The sequence below is a fragment of the Emys orbicularis genome, chromosome 5 (assembly GCF_028017835.1).
Source record: "Emys orbicularis isolate rEmyOrb1 chromosome 5, rEmyOrb1.hap1, whole genome shotgun sequence".
Taxonomy (NCBI): domain Eukaryota; kingdom Metazoa; phylum Chordata; order Testudines; family Emydidae; genus Emys; species Emys orbicularis.
The window spans coordinates 110382815-110402118 of record NC_088687.1 but is presented as its reverse complement, the minus strand read 5'-3'; the positions used below and the strand labels follow the sequence as shown (position 1 = coordinate 110402118).

Genomic DNA, 19304 nt, shown 5'->3' with positions numbered 1-19304 from the left:
GGAGTGTTCCCTATTGGTGGATGTAATCCTCCTCACATACTCACAAGCCTTTCTGTCTCACTCCCACTTATTTTCCCTTCTGGGACAACTTTTGTATCTCACCCGTTCTTCTATTTTCCAGAGTGAAAGTTTTAAGGCTTCAATTTAGAGAGATGTTGAAGAGAATTGAACACCCAAGTCTGATGAATGTTAATGGGAAGTGGGCATCCAAATCCCTTAAGTTGCTTTGAAAGTCTCCGCTGAAGAACATCAAGTGCTATGCCCCTAAAATGGCTCTGGATTGGGGCGAATAGAGGTAGGTTGTCTCTGGCCAGGGCTTCTCCTGAGCAACTGCAGTCTTCCTGAGCTACCGAGAACTTCCTGCGGTCTCTGGGAGCAGACTCCCTGCACAAAGGTCTATGGAGGCTTAAATGGAGAAGTGTAGAGATGTGAGGAGGATACCCTCATCCTTGCAAGCTGCCTTCCTTTATTTCCCCATCACCCACATTGCCAACGTGATTTGTGCTTTCTTTGCCTTTCTGCAGTTCTCCTGAAATCAACCATTTCTTCTTTGATGTCCCCCCTCTGATGGAATTGTCATTTGTACACACCTATTGGAATAAGATTACTGTGTTCACAGGTGCCTTATTCTTTGCAGACACCCCTTTCTTCTCATACTCATCTCTTATATTAAAATAATCTGCACCGTCCTGAAGATGCTGGCAGCTGAGGACAGACACAAGGCTTTCTCCACCTGCTCCTCACACCTCCTTGGTGTGACTCTGTTCCATGGCTCAGGAACGGTTGTGTATTTACAACCCAAATCAACTGGCTCAATGGACATTGACAAACTCCTCTTCCTTATCTACACAGTTCTTGTTCCAATGCTTAACCCCATCAGCTACAGGCTGAGGAACAGAGAAGTGAAAGGTGCCATTTGGAAGCTTTTAGATCAAAAATTATTGGGCAAAAGTACATGAGAAGCTCCTTTAGACATGTTCCAAATACCCCAAACATTGTTCATTCTTCTGGGTAATTTACTGAATCTTCCAGACTCATTCCAGTTTCCTCTAGGAAATGTGTGGATTTCTCCTGATAATTTTTTTGCCTCCTTACAGATTTCTGAAAATACTTTACAGATTGCAAAAGACACTGCAAAAAAATAACAACATATCAAGCTATGTTCCACATCCCTGAAGAGGCATTCTAGACCCATCAGATTATATTCTAGACCCTGTAGCCGCAGCTCTCTGTGCGGGTGGGGTCGAGGGAAGGGACAGAAGTGAGGAAGACGCTCAATTTGACATTTAACTAGGGATGCAAATCCCAAGTGCTACCCACCTGCGGCGGGCGCTCCTCCGGCCACGGGGTGGCGCTGCAGCCGCCGCTCGCGGCGTGGGGGTTTGCATGTGTTCTCTCGCCCGCAGGGATCACCACCCCACACCGGCGGTGTGCGCGAAGGCTGCCGGGACGGTGGCATGGCAGCCTGCAGCGGGAGCCGCGGACTGGGGTTTGGAGGTTGACATGGAGGATGCGGCGGCCGGAATCGAGAGGAATCTGCGGGGCTCGGGGGTAGCGGTGCTGCTGGGGCAGGAGTCCGGCCGGCCCGCTCCCTGCTGCCCGCACGGTGAGTCGGGGGTAGCGCTGTCCTGAGCCCGGCCTCTGGGAGGGATCCTGGGTGGGGGGCAGAAGGTAGCGGGCTTGGGGGGGAGCTCAGGGGATGGGAAGGGGCTGGGGAGAATGCGGGTGGGTTGAAGGGGAGCGGAGGGAGGGAGGTGGGGAGGGTCGGGGAGGGGAAGGAAAGGTGGGGCTGGGGAGAATGGGGGTGGGTTGGAGGGGAGCGGAGGGAAGTAGGGAGGGTTGGGGAAGGATGTCAGGGAAAGGAAAGGTGGGGCTGGGGGTAATGGGGGCTGGTTGGAGGGAAGTAGGGAGGGCCGGGGAAGGAAAGGTGGGGCTGGGGTTAATGGGGGCTGGTTGGAGGGAAGTCGGGAGGGTCGGGGAAGGAAAGGTGGGGCTGGGGAGAATGGGGGCTGGTTGGAGGGAAGTCGGGAGGGTCGGGGAAGGAAAGGTGGGGCTGGGGGTAATGGGGGCTGGTCGGAGGGAGCAGAGGCCAGCGGGGATTGATGGGGAGGGAACTCGGGACGGGAAGGGGCTGGGGAGAATGGGGGCTAGTTGGAGCGGAACAGAGCAGAGGGGACGTGGGGAGGGATGGCCATAAATATATCTCAAATCTAATTCTATAATCCCTTATAACGAGTATTGTAGGAAATGGAAAACTTGCATTTTTTTCTTTTAAATATACTGATCTCAGCCCATTTCTCCTTTAGGTCCTACTCTTCTGTTTGTAAAGATTAGCCAAGGAAAAGAAGAGGGAAGAAGATTTTATGCTTGTTCAGCATGTAGAGATAGGAAAGACTGTAATTTTTTTCAATGGGAAAATGAGAAGGTAAGAAAATACTATTTAAGCTATGGTAAATGTTTTTTTTTTCTTTTGTGTGTATATATATTTGAACTGAAGATTTCTTTTATCTGAGAAGCAATAATATTTACTGTTTCTAAAGTTCCAACTGTTGGATGAAGAGAATGGGCTAAATGGTGAAATATCCCTGCAGCTCTGGGGATGCAGTTTCAAATAGGATTTGCTTTCAAAGGAAGTACAGCTGAGGTTAAATGTCACTCTACGTGAATATTACAAAACACAATACAGTTCTTTGCACCCTTTCCTGATTTGTATGTCTTTGCTCAGACAATTTAAAAAGAATGTTAACTCTTGGTGGAGCTCAGAGAGGATACCTTGCCACTATCTTCCCACTGGACTTGATGTTATCATTTCTTCACGTTCATGAGTGTGTAACTTATCTCTCTCCAATACTATTCTCAACATATCTGTGCATGATTCAAATTGGATCTTAAAACTCACTTCTTAGGGGAAGATATTAGCGCAGAAGTTTATTAATCAGGTTCTTAAGCCTTTCACCCCTTGGTCTGCTGTTCAAACCCAGCTGTTTGGAAGTGAGGAAAAGTTGTCTAACTTGAAAACTGTGTGTGATGGCTATACACTGGATTGTGTGGAGTGAAGTGGTGTTGCCAGTGGATAGACATGTGTCCATACAGGAATTATACATACTTTACAAAGCCACTACTATAGGTTCCTTGGTTCCCAGTCCATTAAACTTCCCTGCCTTCCATTGTGTCCTTTAAATAAACTAGTTTTGTCGCTTCTTTGTAGATGTTTTGCAGCTGCATTAAAAAGGTTAAATAAAATCTGACAGGAAGTATGAATTTTTTATAGGAATAAAATAAATATTTTTTAAATACTTGGGGAGTGCCAGTCATACTTTCAGGACAGCTACAAGGCCTCGATCCTCCACCTATTGAAGCCAATGGCAAAATTCTCATTGTCGGTGGCAGCACCAGGCTATAGTCCTTACAGGGATTAGGATCTCATTTAGACTGTGGCATCCTTTAGCAGTGGTAAATCATTGCAAAAGAACATTTTTGATTTCCCATTCCTGGTTTTATTATTGTAGAAGGATGAAAAGAAGGGAATTTATCCTTTCATAGGATGTTTGAATTCTTCCACGGAATCACCTTCCCAGTATGTTGAATGCTGTTATGATCGCCGCAGGGATTGTGGGAATTATTCTGAGTAGTAGAATCTTTTGCAGGGATAGTCAGATGCTGAAATAGAAATGTTAGGTCTTCTGGGATTCCATACTTTTTTCAACAGAGAAGTGTGAACTTTTCATATAGCATAGTTAGGTTCACATCTTTGTTTACATTTTCTATATCTACAGGTGTCAGAAGCTAGACTTTCAGCACGAGAAGAAGTTAATAGAAGTTATCAACCCTCTTTGTCACACAGACAGAACGTGGAAAGGTATTGTTACTATGTGCATTTTCATTACTAAATATGAGCATGTAGTTAGTTTAGGTACATCAGATGTACTGATCATCCCTCCATTATACTAATTAAAAATATGAAAAATTACAGACAAGATTTGGGAAAATAAGAACCAGTCAACTATGAAGACAAAATTACATGAAATGTTTCCTTAAATTGTGATATCTTCAGGGCAGGGACTGTATCTTTGTATGAGTGGACAGTGCCTAGCACATTGTGGGCACTAAGGTAATAAAAATAATGTAAGTCAGCAGTAGTAGGAGTTCAAATTAAGTGGTGAATGCAGTTAGAAAATAGTATAAAAATGAAAGCCAATTGCTCGACTAAGTGAGCTGGATAGCACAGCCCAAAGGAAATGTACACTACCGAATATTTCATAAAGGTCTTGCTGTCATCCTACTCCAGAGTTTTTAGAAGAAGTTTTTGCCCCAGCCAAGGGTATTGCTGACCATGTTGCTGCTAGAAGTCTGGAGGGGGCCCAGTGTCTTCAGTTACTAAGGTCATTTGAACCTTTAGCACCAAAAGAACAGGCTTCTACCACTTGAGTTAAAGGAGTGGCTCTTTAACTAGTAGCAGGAATAGGTTCTTCTCTATGTAGACCAGCCTCTGGTGAGATTCACAACACAATTAGCCCCATACTACACCCTTCTCTTGTCAAGTAAGGCTTTTCCCAAGCATGCAGTTGAACATTTTTTTCTTAACCATTAATTGATGGAGGTGCAGTATGTTTGAAATAGTGCTATTTTATTGTTTAAACTTTTATAAAATACTTGGACTAATTTCATACCTTCATTCAATGGTTTGTTTTGTAAAATTGGTTCCTCATTTTATCTTGTATTTGAAGGTATAAGCAGTTTGGTCTATTGCCATTATCAAAAAGGAAATTTTGTCAAGAATGCCAGCAGTTGCTATTGCCCATGGAGTGGGGAAAACACTCTGGCCATCAAGTACTTAGTGATCTCTCCATTGCCCATTTACAAAGGCCCAGTCAACTTTTGTGTCCACTGAAGAATAAGAAGACAAATGCACAGTATTTGTTTGCAGATAGAAGCTGTCAGTTTCTGCTGGACCTTATTATTGCACTAGGATTCAAAAGAGTGCTCTGTGTTGGCACACCAAGGTATGTTAGTGAGCATCAATATGTCTTGCAAGAAATACTTGTTACTAATTTGCTTAGTCCTTTTCCTTACATGATTGAGTATCTAGTAGAAGGGTTCTCTCCCTCTGTGTGTGACATTAAAAGTGCTTTCATGAGCTCTGGTTCGAAGTACTTGGTATTGCCAAAGCAGCTCATGAAGTTCTTATGAAGATGCAGGTAGGGAAGACCTTATAAATATTATAGTGAAATACCAACAGTCATCTTTCATTAGAAAGTAGAGTTTTGCTGTCTTCCATGGTAGTGGCACTGAAGTGCACTGGGTTTTCCCTTCACACAAGAAGCCTCTTTTTATTTAAAAAAAAAAAAAAAAAAAGTGTTGAGAATTCTGATGGGCTCAACAATCTCCACTGCTTTATAACCTCTGATATTGTGTTTCAGGTAATGGGACATTTCTTTCTAACTTTAAATATTAGTGAAATTCAAAGATTGATCAAACTGAAATCTCCCAAATTCAAGTTATTTCATCTGAAAAATAAGTTTTTTTTCTTTATCTAGATGACTATTTTCTGAAGCACTCATGATATGATATATGATATGTAAAACTGCTTTGCTTTAATTACTTCAGGCTTCATGAGTTGATCCGATTAAAAGTGTCACGAGAACAGGAGTCCAGTGTTAAAAGCCTTCTGCTAGATATTGATTTCAGGTAGGTTTTGCTAAGTGTCTGTCTGGGGAACATACACACACTATTTTTTCTGTGTGGTTTATTTTATTTTTAATTTTTACCATCTGTTCTTTTTTCCCCCTAGCCAGGATCCATGAAGTATACTTGTTTTCCAACTAGCTCAGGGATTGGCCAATATAAGTACTTCTGCACTCAGCCTGCCAAGATAATTTGTAATTAAGCAGTCATGGCCCTGTGCTCACAAGTTTTCCCCCTAAATCTTGTTACTAACATGCAGGAATTTATTTATATGTTTTCTATTACATTGAAAACTTACTTTACAGGTATTCACAGTTTTATACAGAGGAAGACTTCTGCCACTATAATATGTTTAACCATTATTTCTTTGGTGGAGAGGTAAGGGCCAGTCAAATTCCCTGAACATTTTCTCAAAGCTGTGTATGTTGTTCATGTAGAACTTTGTTCAAATTACTGATATGGTCCAAAATATTATAAAATAGTTACCATAATGTAATGCCCAGCAAACTCTATTTTAGATCAAAGAATAGCAGTGTCTATTTCTTCAGTAACTTATACCGTTATATCCAAGAATAACGGCCTATTTTACTTTAACTACTTTTTAGTTACTTTTTTCTCTCTAATACAAAATAGTTTATCAGTACAAGTTATTTTCTCCAGTCTGAGAAGTGACTTCATAAAAATGGCCCCACCCTTTTCAGCAGATTCTCCCTTTGTGTCTTCAGAGTCCTATCTGCTGGCTACTGCTTTTTACTCCAGTTAGTCTTGCAGATCCAACACCGTGAAGAGGGAGCAAGCTTCCCACTTGTGAATCGCTAACCGAATGTATTATTAAAGTCCCACTGAAGACAATGGGGTTACACTGGTCCACTGAGGGCAGGATTTACTACAAATGTGCAAGACTGAAATATCTCAGCTTGACTCTCTGAAGTGAGGACAAATATGTAGTGTTGACAGTTAGTAAAAACATCTTTTTACAGTTATACTGAGCACTTTTGGTCTGGGAATCATTGAAAAGAAACATGCAACCCCACAATGCCATATTTATAGTCACTTTCCAGAGTACAACTATACTGTAATATAATCTACAAATTTGAGATTGTTTCTGACAATACCTTCATCCAAGTAATTTTACACAATAAATGTTACTGTAGCTACCAGCAGGGACGGCTCTATGTCTTTTGCCGCCCCAAGCACAGCAGTCAGGCGGCTTTCGGCGGCATGCCTGCGGGCGGTCCACTGGTCACGCTGAGCATGGAAGTCTGCCGATGCCACGCCTTCGGCGTCCCCGCCACCGAATTACCGCCGAATCCGCGGGACCGGCGGACCTCCCGCAGGCGCGCCACCGAAGGCGGCCTCACTGCCGCCCTTACAGCGACCAAGAGGCCGTCCCCCGCGGCTTGCCGCCCCAGGCACGCGCTTGCTGCGCTGGTGCCTGGAGCCGGCCCTGGCCTCCAGCTTATAACAGCATATCTATAGCTTTTAACGTTAACTCAAAAATAATAAATAAAACTAACATTCAGGAATGAAACTAGCTATTTGAGGTTTCAGTTCCATAATGAACTTTCCTTGCTTTCTTGGTTCAGAACCAATCCTTTATCATTCTACTAAAGTATTACTGTATCTTAATTTAAAAAAAAAAAAAAAAGTGTATTAGGGATAGTTACACCCCGTTGTAGTTTAATTTTTTAACTTATGGGAAGTCTCAAATGATTGGCACTATAGAAATGTATACATAATAGTATAATAAATCATTTGAAGCTATTAAACCACTGTACTTTTTTGGACGTGGTTCATAGGGGAAGGAACAGTACATGATTGTTTAGGATGTAAGTAGAATACTAATCTAGATGTGCAAGGCTATCAGTGGAAATCCAGCTCCAGAATGGAATATTGGTTTCTGAAAGTAATAGATTTGGTAATGATATGGAATAAACTGGAGACTTTATCCTAATTTCTAGTGGGGTGGCTATTTAGCATCTGCATTCATAATTTGCTAATTGCTAGCCAAGGGAAAAGAGCAAATATTGAATGGGCATTGGCCTCCATCCCTCCAGGTCTGGGTTAGGACCCAATAAGAAGGGCAGTGTTAGGAAGCTCGAACTGTTGCTATCCTTACTATATCTAGCCTATGAAAAATAAAGGACTCATTTTCAGTGTTCTCAATCTAACAATTTTCACAAACACTAAAAAATTAAAAGGCAATACATATTTTCAGACTTCTAAAAGGAAACTACAAACGTATTAAAAAAACTTTTTTTTAATAATGCCTGAAGCTGTCCTTAAACTTTTTGAGCTCTTTTTCTGGAAAGTAAACGATATCTCCTGCAGGCTGCACATGAAATATGTAGAAAATTCTTGCATCAAGAGAAAGGTGAAGGAGTCATATTGGTGACTGATCCCCCATTTGGAGGTTTGGTGGAGCCCTTGGCTTTTAGTTTCAAAAAGCTGATTGCTACATGGAGAGAGACACAAGAGGAAGGTATTTGTTGCAAGCAAATAAGATAATGGAGTTAATAACTTCATCACCCCATAATAATAAACTAGTGTTTAAAACGGTACCTGACTCTTGAGTTGATGTACACAAATTTTCATTCTAGTTTCTAAAGATGTAAGACCAATATGCTAAATTAAATGTATGTTGTAACTAATGGTTGAGGTGCTCTTTCAAATATATGACTAATAATGTCCTGACATTGAAACAAATCACTTTCTTTATACAAAGTTTCATATTCTTTTTTTTTTTTTTTAATTTCTTCTATATTTGTTTTGTGGATAAGACATTAAACCAATGTCACTTTCACCTATCCTTGGTTGTTGTCTAGGTGGAAGCTAACTACCCAGGTGAATTTACTGATAGGAGCTGGATATAACTATAGTGTCTGGCTAACATTCTGCCCTCTTAATGGAATTGGTTCCATGTGAGCTATTGTCACACACATAACAGCTGCATTGAGTGCATAAATATTAGTAAATTTTCATGCAGCTCATTCTGCTTTCCTTATTTAACAAAAAATATATCTGAATCTTTTTATTATTAGATCACAGCAACAAAGAGTTGCCAATTTTTTGGATATTTCCATACTTCTTTGAGTCTCGCATTCTTGAATTTTTCCCAAGTTTCAGTATGATGGATTACCAGGTATGACCAAATCTAATTAATGCTCTTAATTTACACTACACATATAAGAAATTAAAATGAGCTGGACTGTGGATAATCAGAATACTTTTGTGCAAAAGGCAATTTGTCTTCAACTTCATGCCTTGTTGTGCAGCAGAGCGAACACCACAGCATCTGTCAAGTTATTTCTGTACCTGATGCATATATGCCACATTTATATTGGTGATCTCTCAGATAAACTGTGGAGCACTGTGATGCCTTTATCAAGCTCCTTTGACACTTCTGCTGCCCTGCTATCCACTAATCCTTCTCACTTGAGATGCTTTTACTATAACAAAGCTTTGGGCTTGCCCACATGGGGTCATTCAGGAAAGTTAATCATTAACTAAGGGTTTGTCTATATTTAAAACGCTACAGCAGCACCGTTGGAGCGCTTCAGTGCAGACGCTCATTACAGTGACGGGAGAGGTTCTCCTGCCACTGTAGTTAATCCACCTCCCCAAGAAATGTTAGCTAGGTCAACAGAACAATTCTTCCATCAACCCAGCTATGTCTCTCAAAGGTGGATTTTTCAGATCCTTGAGCAATGTAAGTTTTCAGCGTAGAACAGCCCTAAGGTCTGAATTTAAAGTGGATTAATTAAACCTCCATGTGGACATTCTCATTTAGAATTAAAGTGGCCTTAATTCAGTTTAATTTAATTCATTTACAAAGTGAATATGGCTTCTTTAATTCTGAATGAGTGTGTCCGCACAGGGATTTAATGCAGTTTAGCTACTCTATTTTAAATTCCCACCTTTAGTTAATTTGGATTAATTTTTCTATGGCCTGGTCTACACTACAGACCTCTGTCAGTATAACTGTGTCACCGGGAGGGGGGTGGGGGAGTGAAAAATCCACACCCACCCACACACACGACAGTGCTGTGTCAGTGGGAGAGCATTTTCCGCTGACATAGCTACTGCTTCTCGGAGAGGTGGATTAACTGTGCTGATGGGAGAGCTCTCTCCCGTTAACATAGTGTCTTCATTAAAGCACTACAGTGGCGCAGCTCTATCAGTGCAGCTGCATGAACGCAGCACTTTAAGTGTAGACTTGCCCTGAATATCCCTTTGTAGACAAGCTCTTTGAGTTACTCAAACACCTGTCTTAAATAAATCAATAAGCCCCAAACAGTTTACTTTCCCTAAATGTGGAATTTCTCTTACCCATTGGGCCGATGAAGTTTTGTAACTTTCAATCCTGGACCAATGAAAAGCCGAAGGTCTGTTTCTTACAACCCTCACAGCTAGAAATGGGATCTGTTTACCATTGGAAACATTCTTTCGCAAATGCTTGTTCTAAGTGTCAGGGATAAAGCAATGAAATGGTTTTGGCTCCATGAGTGGATACATGTAATTCGTAAAGTTGTTTGCGTGTTGTACTGTATCAAAGGATTTGTATCTGTGAGGTCCATTGTGTTGTATGGATGTCTGTTAGAAGTATATTAAAACATTTTTCCTTGTGAAACAAATGTTTTTATATTCTGTACTAAAATTGGTGAACTATGCATATCCTTTTTTAATACCATCGTGTAAAATGACTTAGGTGTCCTAACAATATTACATTTCTATGGTACTCATCACTATATCATCTGAGTACATCACACTATTGATACATAAAATTACAGCTAGGAAAGTAGAACTCACCTTACTTATTGAATTAAGCCAGTTTCCTAGTAACAAGGGCTGGTGTTTGCTTCTGCACTGAGTTGTGACATGGTGGTTTGGGGAAATGCTTATTTAAACGAACCATGCAGCACGTTTTTAAGATAGAAAAATTAATTCTGAGCTTGATCTCTTATGAAAGTCTGATACATGATTGCAGTCTATTATTGTGAAATTGTGACACTGACTGCCGAGAGCCCAAGACAAGCAATAGTAAACTAGTTTCCAACCTGTCTTAACTTCAGTTCAATGGCCTGAGGAAAGAAGTGAATATTTTTAAACATTGTATATGTATATATTGGAAACAGGTTTACATTTTTGGCTCTGTAATTTTGGTAGTGTCCAAGGTGACAGTTTCTATAGCAAGATACCAGTTTCCAGCACTAGGCTCAGAAATAGTAATTGTAATTAAAACTTTTTTATGTGGGGTGAGAAATGCTTCTTAGCCTGTGAACTTTCATACTGCCAGGCTGAACAAACTGGATGCAGTTTTCCTTTAAGTAATGGATTATTTTAACAAAGGGGAGATATCTCTCTCCTCCACAGCAACTGTAAAATTACCGTAGATCTGCAGTGCAAAAGTGTAATAAAAAGGGAAGATGCACTAGTTTAAGTGGTAGGAACCCACAGTCACCCCCAGCAGTATAATCACACTAATTAATAATGATGACCTAATATCTACTCTAGCGTTTATAATCTAATTTTGCTATTTTGTTTGCACCGGGGATGGAGTCTAACTCAAAGAAACATGAACTTCTTGGAGGGTGTAGAAAGGGAATAAACATGCTAAATGCCATTGTCACTTTTTAGCATAGTACTTGGAAGGAAGTTTAAAGATATTTTTAATTAATTTGTTCTTCCTGTGCCTTCATTTTCTAGGTAGACTATGATAATCATGCACTTTATAAACATGGAAAGACAGGCCGTAAACAGTCTCCTGTTCGTATTTTCACCAACATTTCCCCAAGTATGATAGTACTTCCTGAAGAAGAGGGTTACAGGTAAGGTATAAAAGGATATGCTTACAGTACATGCTCAAGTGACTCCAGCCAATATTTAAAAAAAAAAAAAATTGATTATTCCATAGCTTGATAGTGAGATTTTAGATTTACCAAACTAAATTTGCATTCCTCATGCAACTTTTTGTTGAATTGATCCATTGATAAAGTCTTTGAGCAAACAGCAGACCAATGCTTTTGTAACTGCTTCTTTCAGGTTTTGCTCTGTGTGTCAGCGATATGTTAGTTCAGGGAACCAGCACTGTGAGATCTGCAATTCATGTACATCAAAAGTAAGTCCCTCTTTCTGGAAAGGAATTTTAGCAATTGTAAAGTGATGTATTTGCATACTTTTGTCTTGTTATAAACCTGTTCTCATATTGACGGTATATCTTTCGTGGCAGGGAGCTCAGTATGGGAGGCTTTCTATTGATTTGGGCTACGGATCAGGTCCTGTGGGATTTTCTGTCTCCATTTCCTGGTTGATTTGGGTTGGAAGGAGGACACCAGAAGTTTACACATTTGCCCTTCACCCTCATGACCCCATCCATCAAAAACATGCTGCCATGTACCATTTTTCCTATGTTTGGAAAAGTGGAACAATATGCTGCCCTTTAAGGCATATCAGTACTGCTAACAGTTGCCAAAGGATGCTCAGGATCTGAGTTTTCAGGGTATCTGTGTTTGCCACCTATGTACACGCATATGCCATATTTTTGAAATATTTCAGTGATGTATACCAGGAAGACTGGGAGTATAGTACAGTTCAAAATTATAGTACATATTTCATTAGTAACGTTTGAAAATGTTTTTGTTTAAAATTAACAAATTACTTACAAAATCTTTTTTGTAGGATGGAAGGCGATGGAATCATTGCTTTCTTTGCAAAAAATGTGTAAAGCCCTGTAAGTAGAGAAAATATTTTTCTAAGTAATACAAGCACACATTATATAAGTTATAGTCCAAAGAAGTCAAAACAAAAACTAGAAATGAAAATAGTAAACTATAAAAGACCTAATGATTCAGTGCAAAAATACCAAACAAACCAAAAAAAAACAACTTCCATAGACCGCCCCCAAAATTCAGCTTGTCAGGGTGGATTTCAGCTGTGCGAAAACATATCTTTTTGTTGTTGAATCAAGGCACAGTAAATTCCTTCTGTATTAGTTATAGAAGAATTTAAATAGTCTGATTCCTGTTTATTGTAGAATCATGAAGAAATTCTTATATAGCTTTCTCAGCTGAATTCTATAAACATATATAGATGGTTCTTAAAACACCTGGCAGGGAGTGGGGACTAAGTTATCATTTCAGATAGATGAAAGCAACTCTCATTTGGGGCTGTCTGTGCATACATAGGAATAGTTTATCAATTTAGAGCCAAAGCTTCTTGGTTACTTTAACTACTATTTCATATTTCCAAGATTAAGACCGTCATCCCTGTGATGAACTTAGTAGTACAATATAGTACTACTACATCAGAACAGTTTTATCAATTTATTGTATTTACTAAAAGAAAAGCAATGAATTTATGGGGAAGTCCCGGGTTCCTTTTTTCTTTTCTCCCAGCACATTTAGTGAAAACAAAAAAATGGCTGGTGAAATAGAAACGAAATGTAAACCTTTAAATACCTTTTTTTTAATTACAAGCAATTAACTTCTTGATGATGTTAGAATCATATTTCAGTTTTAATATATAAGTTTGTGAGTTTTGTAATATATGTTTGTAACTTTTCAAAATCATAAATCCCTGTTTACTTATTTTTCAGCTTGGATTCACTGCAGCACTTGCAATCGCTGTGCTCTTCGAGGTCACACTTGTGAGAGTGCTAAAGCTGGCTGCTTTATTTGTGGTGGAGCAGGTCACAAACGCAGCACCTGTCCTAATCTTTCTGTGACTGAAAGAGCTGGCAAGTAAGTTTGACACTGCACCTCTCAATTGTGGGACATTATTATTTCATGAAAATGATTTGATAGAAGTAGGGAAACAGTTGCTCAGTAACCTCAAATTGTCTGTGATAGTGAATAAATTGAGTAAGTTTTGAGGTTTTTTTCATTTCACATGATGTTTGCTGCTTGCATCCTTTGTGACTTTGGCCAAGTCATTTAATCTCTGTCTCAGCCTTGTCTATAAAAAGGAGATACTACTACTTCAAGTGTTTGTCCAAATGGATTGCCTCATGGACATGGGATCATATTTTGGCCAACAGTGTCCATTGGGACTGCACGTGTGCCCTGTTGAGCCCCTCACTTAATTTATTTGACTAACTGACCTTTTGAGACATAGACTCTGCCTATTTTGATCACGTGCTGGGTCTTAAAGAAGCTTAGGAGACCCATGACTGTGGCATAATGTCTTGGGTACTAGACCACTGGCTGAGTCAGACTTAGCTATCTACACTTTGAGCTGAGGGTATAATTCCCAGCTCAAGGAGACATACTTGCACTAACACTGATTGAGCTAGTGCACCATTGGAGATGCTAGGCAAGTACTTGGCACAGCTAGCTGCTCACAATGCCACAGCTTCATTTTATTTTTAGTGTGCTAGCGTGATCAGAGTTAGCATATGTCTCCTCAAGCTGGGACTCGCACCCCCAGCTAAAGTGTAGATGTGACCTTTGAAGAGACAGGAGCTTCTTTCTAGAGAGTTTCAGAGTCTCTCACATGGAGCACTCTAACAAAAACAATTTAAAATAGATGTGTCTGGCCTTTTGTGGGTGTGTTTTTTAAAAAGATCTGCATATTGAGCATATTCCAGGCACATACACCTCTCTAAGGTAATAAAGGCACTTTAATATGCCCATCATTGAAGGGCCTCACAGACCAGAAAAGTTTCTAAGTCTGGAAACTTAGACTCAATCATAGTCACTGCTGTAGCACCAAGGTAACTACTAAAAAAGTGGGGAAAGATTTTAATTTGCCAACAAGCTTAACTAGCTACTAAATAACATAACACTAAGTAGAGCTAACGCTAAACAATAAGAGAAGATACAGCAGTGGTTCTCAAACTTTTGTACTGGTGACCCCTTTCACATAGCAAGCCTCTGAATATGACCCCCTCCCCCCTTTATAAATTAAAAAACACTGTTTTGTATATTTAACACCATTATAAATGCTGGGGGCAAAGCGGGTTTGGGGTGGAGGCTGACACCTTGCGACCCCCCCATGTAATAACCTCACAACCCCCTGAGGGGTCCCGACCCCCAGTTTGAGAACCCCTGAGATACAGCTACAAGGATACTTGTGTTCCATCTTACTGTCATGGGTGGTAAGAAGGAACTGAGTAGCAGTTGGGACTGTGCTGCTTTTATGTACTTAGGTGAGGGACTCTAACTGGATGGCTCCATGATCACCAGTTGGCCAAAAGAATATGATTTTGTGTACATGGGGTTCATATTCACCTAGAGATGTTTTGGCCACATGGATCCTGCTCTCAGAACCACAATTACTGTAAGGTTTTAGTTTTTTGAGGTTAAATCCATTATTTTTTGTCCTAAGCAGAAGAACCCAGATGACCATAATAAGATCATGCAGTTACTCAAGTTCAATAAGGCATGTGCACATATTAGTGGGTGATGTAGTGTTTTAACCTTTCCTTTTTATAGGTGAGATGGCAGAAATTGTGGTTCTACGAGTAGAAGCCTCTGTATATACAGCCCAAAAACTATATTAGCATTTTGTGTCCATACCACATCAGCTCAGGTATAATTTGCTGTCTATTATCAATGCAAGGCTTAGCCCAGCATTTCTGTTTTCCAATAATTCTAATTATGGAATAATGTATAGCCAAAATGTAAGGAAATCCTCATTCATAATTTTTTCCTAAAATATTTTTTCTCAAAGAAGTAAAATCTACATGAAAATAAGTCTGACCTTGCTTTTCCATGAAACTTTGCATGCCTGCAGGTTTTGGTGAGACCAAAGACATATATCTTACTGGAATACTGTAGTTCTTACAGACCATTGGTTTTTATTATTCTCCACATATTTCTAGTGCATTGAATTGTTGGATTAACATGGGCTTCCTTTGCTGGTTAATGTAAACACCTGCAAATGTATGTAATTGTTAGTACAAAGATTGTGTAGTTTTTAGTTGATAGCATGTTGCGTGCCCATGACCGATGGAAAAGAATCCACTTGTTAATTATTTAGGTTTTAATTCCTGTATTCTATACAGATTCTTATGTTTGTTAAACTTTGTGCAATTTCTTCAATAGTAAAGTGAGCAGAGCAGTTCAGTATTGAACATGCAATGTCAACAATTACCATGTTTTATATTTGATCTGTGATCATATATATACTTTTAAAAGTTTATAAGCATTTGGGTCTAAAATTACAATACCGAGTAAAGATATCTATCTATATAAAATAAACTTATCACTGGGGAGGTGAATTAGAATCTCACAAATCCAATTTCAAAGAAAATTTTCCTTTAATAGCTGTTTTTGAGATCATACTTCTGAGTTTTTGCTCATGAACAGTCCAGAACTTTTATTTATGTATTTGTTTACTACAATGTACAATTCACTGGACTTTGATAGCATGTAGTAATGGGTTTGTCTGCCTCTTTGTTTTCCAGAGCTGACAGAAATCAGAAGCTAAAGAAGAACAAGAAGATAAAAATGGATACAGTTAAAAGGCCATATGTGAAGCATGCTACGTTCTCAAGGAAAAAAATCAAGAACAAGAACAAGAAAAACACTCTTGCCTGTTAATCTTCATTTACCTAAAACTGTGAATGATTTTACAGCCAACTTTTGCTTTTCTGTACATGTTTGTTAATATGAACTTTCAGATAAAATCTGGTTGAATTAAAAATTACTACTTGTAATTAGCAGTAGGACAAAACTGCTATACAAGCTGCTGTTTCAATCTGTGAACGTTTTCAAATGGGAAATAGAAATCAGTGTATATACACTAAAACATGTCTGTGCTAAAATAAAAAGTGGAATAATATTATACAGGACTATTAAGTTAAGGGGACAGGAATTTTAATAGCTTTCAGTTAACTTGGTATTGACCTTATAAAACAAAACATAATTTTTTGTCCTTTTTTCAAACATTTCCACCCAACTCTTATACTCTCTCAGCACCATGCACCGGGGCCATCTGTCTAACAGCCTTTTGTTATTTATCTAGTGGTATGTTGATTGTATCACTGCAGTAATGGAGACCAATGCTTTATAATTTCTAGATAAGTAGACATATGTAATTTTTAAATTTTAGCCACAGTGGGGACATTGTAGACAACAAAAATACAGAGGCTGTTCCTCTCCAGCTGTTACAATATTTTTAGTAGGATTTTAGTGATAAACTTAACAATAGATTTATAGATTCTAAGGTCAGGGACCATTGTGATCTTCTAGCCTGACCTCTATAGCACAGGCTATAGAACTTCCCCAAAATAATTCCTAGACAAGTGCCCCTTGTTATAATATTTTTAAATAAGGGATTTTTTAAATAAATAAACTTAAATGTGTAACCTCATTTACTAGCGGTGATGAGTCTCAAGTTCAAGGAAACTCATACAAATTATTCTTGATACTGTGCTAGACATGAATATAACAAATTCAGAGGAAAATGAAATGAGCAATGCAATGGAAAATAAACTTTATAACTGTACTTGTTTGATTCAAGTAATTGATTTTTTCTATTTAGTATTAAATATCAAAGACATCATTGACAATTTTTTCACTGTCTTCTCCCATCTGCCAATACACAATTTCATTGTGCTACGGTGTGCAAAACAAAATCTTCCACAGGGATAATTTGTCAGGTATATGAAATCTTGCAACAGAAGTTTCTCTGCTAATTTCAGACCCTGGTCATCTTGCTCTGTTTCTTGGACACAATGATTGAAACAGATGTAAGAGGGATATAGAAAACAGTCATAATTAGTGTGACTTTTTAAGGCTTACTAAATTTCATATTATATATGCTTAATTTATAGTTTTAAAAGATTGTGTTCTCTAATTGCTATTACTGCAAACTCCGTTAGGAATCTGAAAGTTAAGCTCTGTGTTTTTTCTCTCATCTGCACATCATAACCAGTATTAAAGGTCTGCAATTATAATACATCTATTGATGTGCAAACAAGAAGAAAAATGAATTTTACTTGCCCAGAGCTGTGCTCGTTCTGCAAGACTAAAAAGTACTAAATCATTATGGGGTTCAGAGTTGTCTGCTCTGTTTCTGTGCTTCCAAATAACATTATTTATTCAAACATTTTCTAATGTAGAAAATGATTGGGAGTAGAGGGAAAGGTGGTTGTTTTTTCAAGTTGATCTGTAACGCTTATAGTACTGTAGAATTGTTGGACTGGAAGGGACCTCTAAGTCCAGTCCCCTGCATTCATGGCAGGACTAAGTATTATCTAGACCAGTGTTTCTCAAACTTTTGTATTGGTGACCCCTTTCACACTGCAAGCCTCTGAGTGGGACCCTCCTTATAAATTAAAAACACTTTTACAAATGTTATTATAAATGCTGGAGGCAAAGCAGGGTTTGGGGAGGACGCTGACAGCTTGTGACCTCCCCCACCCCATGTAATAACCTCACGACCCCCAATTTGAGAACCACTGATCTAGACTATCCCTGACAGGTGTTTATCTAACCTGCTCTTAAAAATCTCCAATGATGGAGATTCCACAACCTCCCTGGGCAATTTATTCCAGTGCTTAACCACCCTGACAGGAAGTTTTTCCTAATGTCCAACCTAAATCACCCTTGCCGCAAGTTAAGCCCCTTGCTTCTTGTTCTATCCTCAGAGGTTAAGGAGAATAATTTTTCTCCCTCCTCCTTTAACAACCTTTTATGCACTTGAAAACTGTTATCATGTCTCCTCTCAGTCTTGTCTTCTCCAGACTAAACAAACCCAGTTTCATTCTTCCCTCATAGGTCTTCTAGACCTTTAATCATTTGTGTTGCTCTTCTCTGGATTCTCTTCAATTTGTCCACATCTTTCCTGAAATGTGGCGCCCAGAACTGAACACAATTCTCCAGTTGAGGCCTAATCAGCACGAAGTAGAGCGGAAGAATTACTTCTCGTGTCTTGCTGACAACACTCCTGGTAAAACATCCCAAAATTGTTTGCCCATTTTTTTTTTTGGCAATAGTGTCATACTGTTGACTCATACTTAGCTTGTGATCCACTCTGAGCCCCAAATCCCTTTCTGCAGTACTTCTTCCTAGGTAGTCATTTCCCATTTTGTATGTGTGCAATTGATTGTTCCTTTCTGGGGGCGCTTGGGCAGCTGGGGATGGGGGGCAGGCTAGTAGCTGCATGGGGGGGGGGGCTCTGGATTCCAGGGAGAGGGGCAAGGGCCACCCATGGTTACAACCCTGGTTTACTCCACTTCCTTGACTGAAAAACATCAGTTTGGGTTTTATACTACATTTTTTTGGATTGGTTCATAGGTTTAATTGTATCAGATATTCACACCAATTTTGTTTTGTAGCAGTGTAAGGTTCAAAGTTGAGTGCTAGCCTGAATTAAAGTGGTTTTTTTTTGTTTGGTTGGTTGGTTGTTTTTAAGTTTATAAAGCAGGCAAATACCTTGTTCTGAATGTTCAAACCTTTTACAGCCAACTTTTGCTTTTCTGTATATGTTTGTTAATATGATCTTTCAGATAAAAGACCAGTCACTCAGAGTCAGGCCTGGGACTGGTCTACACTACAGAGTTAGGTCAATGTAAGCCAGCTTATATCGACCTAACTCTGTAAGCCTCTACACTAAAATGTGTCACACACTCTCAAAGAAACTGCGAAACCAGATGATCCTTTACTCTCACAGAT

The 19304-nt window shown here is 39.2% G+C and overlaps 1 protein-coding gene across 1 annotated transcript; it reads left to right on the top strand.

The window, feature by feature from the left end:
• Positions 1 to 1460: 1460 nt before the first annotated feature.
• On the top strand, positions 1461 to 17114 carry ZCCHC4 (zinc finger CCHC-type containing 4). The gene is made up of 13 exons (XM_065404981.1): positions 1461 to 1606; positions 2307 to 2425; positions 3777 to 3859; positions 4728 to 5003; positions 5608 to 5688; positions 5991 to 6063; positions 8017 to 8167; positions 8727 to 8827; positions 11392 to 11513; positions 11728 to 11803; positions 12364 to 12415; positions 13280 to 13424; positions 16091 to 17114. Exons 1-13 carry the CDS (start codon positions 1504 to 1506, stop codon positions 16224 to 16226), a joined length of 1518 nt encoding a protein of 505 aa, XP_065261053.1. The 5' UTR covers positions 1461 to 1503; the 3' UTR covers positions 16227 to 17114.
• Positions 17115 to 19304: the final 2190 nt, after the last annotated feature.